Source organism: Papilio polytes, unplaced genomic scaffold (genome assembly GCF_000836215.1).
Source record: "Papilio polytes unplaced genomic scaffold, Ppol_1.0 DF824124.1, whole genome shotgun sequence".
Lineage (NCBI taxonomy): Eukaryota > Metazoa > Arthropoda > Insecta > Lepidoptera > Papilionidae > Papilio > Papilio polytes.
This window is the reverse complement of record NW_013525080.1, coordinates 244,012-251,283: the sequence shown is the minus strand read 5'-3', so window position 1 is coordinate 251,283 and position 7,272 is coordinate 244,012. Positions and strand designations below refer to the sequence as shown.

The 7,272-nt window shown below is 35.2% G+C and overlaps 1 protein-coding gene across 1 annotated transcript; it reads left to right on the top strand.

Annotated features, from left to right (window-relative positions):
* Positions 1 to 6: 6 nt before the first annotated feature.
* On the top strand, positions 7 to 5,512 carry LOC106099404. Its single transcript, XM_013277956.1, has 7 exons — positions 7 to 207; positions 508 to 694; positions 803 to 982; positions 1,331 to 1,489; positions 1,953 to 2,169; positions 3,461 to 3,562; positions 4,270 to 5,512. The coding sequence occupies exons 2-7, from the start codon at positions 644 to 646 to the stop codon at positions 4,347 to 4,349; spliced, it is 789 nt and encodes a 262-aa protein (XP_013133410.1). The 5' UTR covers positions 7 to 207; positions 508 to 643; the 3' UTR covers positions 4,350 to 5,512.
* The last annotated feature ends 1,760 nt before the right edge of the window (positions 5,513 to 7,272 follow it).

Sequence of the window (7,272 nt, the reverse complement as noted above, 5' to 3'; positions counted from 1 at the left end):
GCAGGTAGTGGAGCCCCCGCCGGCGGCAGAGCCTACGGAGCCCTCGCAGGAGCCTCTGCCAGAAGAGAAGAAGAAATCAGTCAGATCCGTGGTCGGATTAAGTCTCAACCTGGACAATGTAGACGTTGTAAATGAGATACAACATGCCTTCCCGACACAGTACCATGCTGCACTCGTCACAGAAATCCTTAATATCGTACTTGAAAAGTAAGCAATATTATACTAATCTATACTAGCAAGTATTGAAATAACTCAAAAACTACTGAAGCTGACTTCAAAAATTACTTCACCATTAAAAAGTTATGTAATCATCACATGGGTGAAGTCATGAGCAACAGGTAGTTTGATAAATTCAAATTAAATAGTGTTCATACTATTTTGTAAGACTATTGAAAAACAATGATATCTTCATTGTTAACATAATAAGCATTTAAAGATTTTTACTTCCAAAATGATTTTATTATTATATAAATACAAGTATAACAGGAATAATTATTTTTTGAACAGATCAGCAAAGGATATTGATACAGTGGCGAAGACAATTCTCCATGTTGTAAACTCGAATGTGTTGTCTGCGAGCAACTTCATCGCAGGCATTTCCGAGATATTTGAGTTTGGGCCCGACCTGTACATTGATATACCCATGCTCTATGTCTACCTTAGTAAATTTATGACACCGCTCATTGAAAATAAGGTAAGAACCATTTATATTGTAAATAATATACTATAAAAAATTGTAATTTCAGTAATATATTAACATTTTAGTTGTAATTTTATAAATTGATTGTTTTTGTATTTTCAGCATGTCACATTTGCTCAAGTATTTAAACTTTGCGAGAAGGCAATTATTCCCGCAGAACATGGTCATTTGATATTAAAAGCTATCATAGGCAACCTCAAGGAGAGCATGGGAGTGTCATTTGTTAAGACCAGATGGCAGGAATCGGGATTAGAGTTCAAGCAATGGATGAATGAGGATCAAGTTAGTATTTAAATTATAATATGTAACTTAGAGCGAAGGAAAATATGATAAAACCTGCAAAATTCAATGTCACTGAGTCTGGGTTAACTAAAGCCTAGTTAGGGTAAGCTCACACAGTGGTGTTTATGACTGTAAATCTATTCCTACTCAGAAAGAATAGAAAATTGGGCTTCACATTAAATTTTACTTGAACTAATATTTTAAATTTTAGATGCATGTTAGGACATAATTCCAGAATGGTTTAACAGATCGCAATTTCTCATATATGTAGAAATTAAGCTACTTAATTTTTTTTTTTTAATCTGTGCAAATGGTACAAAAGTTAACTATGATTTGTTTATTTTCCAGGTGCCTAAATGGTTAGAAGATAATAAATTAGAGTATCTTGTAAAGGACATTCCGTGCGAGGAATCAAAGGTGACTCTGAGCCCTACGGAGGTTGAGAGCAAACTGTTGCAGTTGATGAACGCTGATGAGACTTGCGAATGTGTGCGCGGATGGATACAGGTAACTAACTTTTTAAATACATAAGTACATGTTAATATTAGTCATCTTTGACTATTTTAATTAAAAAGACATTGTTATAGTTTATAATCTAATAAGATGATTAAAATTATATTTTTGTCTGTACATTCTAGTTTGCTTAACATTTTACCTTGGCCATACCTAATGGGGCTTTGTGGTAAAATGCCCTATCTTGGAAATACCAAAAACTAACATTAACTATCAGTAAAATGTCTTATCACAGTTTGAGAGATAAAGTATTAGCCAAAGATATCTAAACTTCTCCAAACATATAATAGTTGTAACATGTGATAGAGAATTCCCTTTAGCCTTTGATTAGCCCATACTTTGTGGGCAAATCAATGACAATTCTGGTCTACCCTACCTCAAATTTTACTCAAACTACAGCCTTGTTCTACAGCTCTCTACGGCTTACAGCTAAATGTAAATTATGTGCATTTGTTAGGATAACGTTGGGGCATCCCGTGACGAGGAATGGGTGACTCGTGCCCTAATGGCGGCGGTGTGTTCGCACGCACTACTCGGTGGCGAGGGCGCACGTCGGCTGTCCCGCGACCGCATGCACAAGTATGCCCCACTACTGCACGAGCTGGCAGCACGCAGTGAACTGGACTGTCTGCTGGCTGTGCAGAGACTTGTACACCGTATGGAACACCCGCAAGGTATGTTTTACACAAATTGGTTTTAAATAAATAAGTTATGTCACAAAATCAAAAAAAATTACACATCCCCACTGGGGTTAGAATACTGGGTTATCGATCATCAGCCCACTAGGTGTCCTGATCGAGAGGCTTGAAACCTACCCTTGGAGTGACTACTATTCGACTGCACAAGCTCACTGCGGGTTCACTTCACAAATATTTGAATTCCTTTACAGATATGAGCAGATTGAATCAATATTCTTATAATAAGAATACTTGATAAATGTACATTACCAGTTATAATTACATTAAATATTTAGTTACATTTTCGAATGTGAAGTCTATAAACAAAGGTATATAGCAGGGTGAAAACTGGATCTGCAGATTTTTGCCCAGTCTAGTAAATAATTGCATTACCTATGTTCATATAGTTTTGATTTAAACCCTAAATATTATCGTTCCTAATTTAATTTAAAACTGAACAATTGTTATTGTACAAATGTAATTATCCATAATGTAAAGATTTAATGTTCCTCTACTTTAGAGATTATAATTGCAAATATACAAAACTCACTTGTATCATGTTTTGCATACGGCTTTAGTGCACTTGTTTATTTCAAACACTAAAGTTTCTAATGTTAGGAACAAAATGAGTACCATGCTGTGGAATTGGCGCAACTCTAGATTATCGGCATAAACGTCACGTCCCTAGCTGACAGCTGAAAGCTGTCAATGTCACTACAAGTATGGATAGATTGGCGCGCATCCTAAGTCCTGTCGAGAAGTGTTGCTCTGAGTTTAAAGTGACAGTATCAATTAAATAAGTTGTCTAAAACTAATGACATACAAAAACCCGCTTTAACATCTTAGCACTGCAGGGCCGGCACGCCCGGCGTAATACCACGACCACACCTAAGACAGGCGTGAAATGGAAGTAATTCCGTGTTTCGTCTGAGGAGTGTGGTGCCAGAGGCCTAATTTAAGTCCCTTTCTCTTTACCGCCCTTTTCTTATAAGGAGAGGATGGAAAGGGGAAGTGGATTTGACAGTGGAGGAGAAGCATAGGAAGGGGAAATAACCTCTTTATGTGCGTCTCCTTCTCTGTCGGACTAGTATACTAAGTTTTAGAACTTCGTCTTACAATTGCAAAGGCATGTAAACAATGTTAATAAGATAGTTTTGCATCAATCTTTATAGCTGATTCATCAGTAAACAATGTTAACTTATCTTTGTGAATAATACTGTTGTTATTGTACAGTTCATTTGTTTATATGTAGTATATTAAGATTGAGAAATATTATGCATCATTTCAGGGTTAACATTGGACATATTCCAATATCTCCATGAGCAGTACATCATCTCCGTGGAAGGATTCATTTTGTGGGAGACAAGCGAAAAGGAACCCGAGGGAAAAGGTATGTATGCAGCCAATTATCATTTATAACATTTTTTTGTATGGGAGGGAAATCTTCAAAAGATACCCTGCCTTTTGGAGGAAGTCGTAAACCTGTATAATATTGTCATTCCTCACATTCCCTTACAGAACAGAGATAGGAATAGTCTTCATATGACATTTGAAATCAATAGGAACTAAGTTTGACTATGTGACTTTTGTTGATAATGTTGCTTTTGGACGAACTTTGGATTAAATTATGTAATAATAATAATATAATTGGGTATGATTGCTGTCTAGAAAACTTTGTATATATTTGGAACACTTCTGATAAATATGAAGGTTTTTGGCTTCGTTTTTTCATGTTGTCGGTCGCTGAGTGAGTGCCACACACAAATAATTGTATTTTCTCTATCTTCTTTTGGTAGATTATCTATTTATTAATTTATTTTAAATGTTTTACACATTTGAAACAGTGACTGAATATGTGTTAACTAGCTTTCCGTGATTGTTTGCATGGATTTAAAAAAAAATAACAAAATTGAGTGGCCTATGTGTTCTTCAAGACTACCATCTACATCATCATCATACATACATCATCTGTACCAAATTTCATGAGAATCTGTTCAGCTGTTTACGCTACAAACTAACAAACATCCATTTATCTAGACTTTCGTATTTATAATATTAGTAAGATGTAGTATTGAATAGTTGGACTGTTTGTTGCAGCGGTGATGCTGAAGGCGCTGACGTCGTTCTTCACGAACATCCGAGAAGCGGACAACGAGGACACTTGCAGCGAGGAATGACGACCGCAGCAGCCGCCGCCGCCCGCGCCCCCCGCGCCCCCAGCACCCCCCGCGACGGCCTCCCCCAACATTACTTTCTACTATATTTTTTTATACTAAAATACTAACATAGTCCTATATAGTAGAATGTGGCGACTGACGGGGGACAGTGCACGCGTCTACGCTTCATTGAATGTTTTATTATATTTTGTTTAATAGCAGTTTAAAATTATATAAAAAATGGAAAAAAAGATTATGCATGTAGAAGCGGGGTATGAGATGTGCGCTGGCCCCTCGGCCCCTTGGCCCCGCGGCCCCTCGGCCCCACGGCCCCACGGTCACGTGTCTACTATAATAATTGTAAAAGAATCGATTTAACTGCAAATCGGTTATATATGAATATGCTTGTTTTAGAGAAGGGCGTGCACGCAAACGCCCCAGGTAAGTACCTTCGTTTATGTGTTTGTTTTTATAATCTATTTTAATCCGTTTTTAATTTTGACCCCAAAGTGGAAATTCTCAATGGAATAATAAATCAATATTTCGTGCACGATACAATATGTTTTACATTTTTTTTCTACATTTTATTTTTTAACTTATGAAAGCGATGTTTTCTTTTTTAATTTTTAGCCATTATTTTACTTCTTATTCGTTGGAAATGTGTTTGAAATATAACAGCTTATGGATGTTTGGATTTTAGATCGTGACGTCTTGAATATTATTGTTACATATTGAATTAATGTTAAATTTATTTTATATGATTTTCATTTTATCCTAAAATTGTTTGTTTGCGTTGTACAAACAATATTTCATTTTTAATACAATTATTGCCGCTAATAGTCCATCAAGTTACATTTAATATAAATTAATTTTACGGAATCTATCGTCTCTGAGAAATTATTGTTCAAATTAAATCGGTATCGTGGAAAAATCAAGAAAATTGTTTTGATAGTTGTGTGGTCTTTGCGTAAATTTCAAAATATTTACAGAAAATTTTCAATAAAGTAAATGCAAACATCTTAAATTGTGTCACTACGAGATAAAGTTTTGGGTTTTATATTTTAATGATCATCACTATTGTAAACTATATCTTATTTTATATATATATGGCTATAGCTTTATGATTAAACCTATTTTTATCAGTTACTATGTATGTTATGTAAATAAACTTTTTTGAAGAAAAATAATGTTTTATTTCTATGCCTTCATTACTTTGAATATAAGAAATAGGTGTAAGTATACTCTCCCTCTCCCCCCTCACACTCTCTCGCCCTCTCTCACTCTTTTCCTATGTCCCCAAAGCGGGGCAGAGGGTGTCCACAGTAAGCCGCCAGCATACTGACAACTTACGTAAGTATACTGCAAAACAAATTTAATAAAAAGCAAAAATATAATATAGACAGTGGATACGAAAACTAATCTATCATACATCTTTCTAACATAAATGCGAAAGTTAAGATGCATGGAAATTTGTTAAGAGTTTGTAGTCTAAACTGCTTAACGGATCTCGATGAAATTGGGTATAGGTGTTGTGGATAATTTTGAAACAAATAGGCTACTCATTTTTGTAAATTCCACGCGGCGAGAGTCGCGGGCTAATGATAGTATATTATAAATACAAATATATGGATGTATGTCTTGTAATTTGGTACTGTTAAGACCATAGGCTTTGTAAAAGAAGTTTGCAGTAATGAACAACGACGCCCTGAATTTCGCAATAACATATGAAGTACAGATGCGTTGCCAGGTTTTAGAACACGTAGGGTGCTAAGTTTAATTCCGCGCAGCTAGTACTAATATAAAAAGACTAGCTGTTGTCCGCGACTTCGTCCGCGTGGAATTTGAAAAGTACAAAATTTTCATTCACTCCTTATTTAAACCTTTACACAGTAACAAAAATCTCTGTAAGATTCCATATTTATAAGCCCGATAGTTTGAGCTGATTTTTCGGCTACCCTTATTGTTTGTATCCGCGATATCTTCTAAACTATTAGTCCGATTTAAATATTGGAAAGGACAATTTTATTCTACATTAAATTCTCCTAAAAACAAACGCATTTATTTGGATAAGGATTAATATTGAAAGCAATAAAAGAACGCCGCAAATAGCGTGCGGTTTTTAATTCATTTAGTAAACAAAAATGTTGTTATTGTAAGAAAACAGTTAAAGATAATTGCCATCGCGGACTTTTCTGTAGAACTTTTTGAGATCTACAATTCTTTCATACATCATTTTTATATATCTCTAACGCCGTGGTCCAGAAATATGTTGTTTACTAATAGTTCCTCAACGTTAGTAATATTACGCCTACGTTACTCACAGATAAATTTCCTTTCTAATGGTGAAAGAATTTTTAAAATCGGCCCAGTAGTTTTTGAATTATTTCAATAAAAACAAAATTACAAATCTTTCCTCTTTATAATATTAGTATAGATTTGTATGTAATGAATAAATTCAAATACTGCTGGGCGGGTTTCAAATATTTTTATAGGCCTTTAGCAACCGAAAAGCAAAAAATAATAAGAATGTACACAATAAGTCATTATAAATTAACAACTAAAGTTTATTTAGATGACGAGGAACCAGGCGGTCTGTCGTAAGTATTCTGAATTCCAATTAAAATCGTTACTCACACAAACTACAATCACTGAAACTCATAAACTCTGAATAAGTTTTAAACAAACAGCTAGAAATCTTTTTAAATAACCTTTGATCGCTTTTCCAAACGATTTCGGGAAGACTGCACCAAGGTGTGATCCTTAGATGCCGTAGTTTGCAAAAACACGAGGTATTCAGTGCCCCCTGGGTTGTGAAGAAGCCCAGTGTTGAGTACCGGTGCGTTTATTTGAAGATCCCGTGACTCCCTACTCCACTTGAGGATGGCCAGCGATTTAATTCACATAACATCATTTACACATCCTCATAAAACTCAATCTTTCCCCC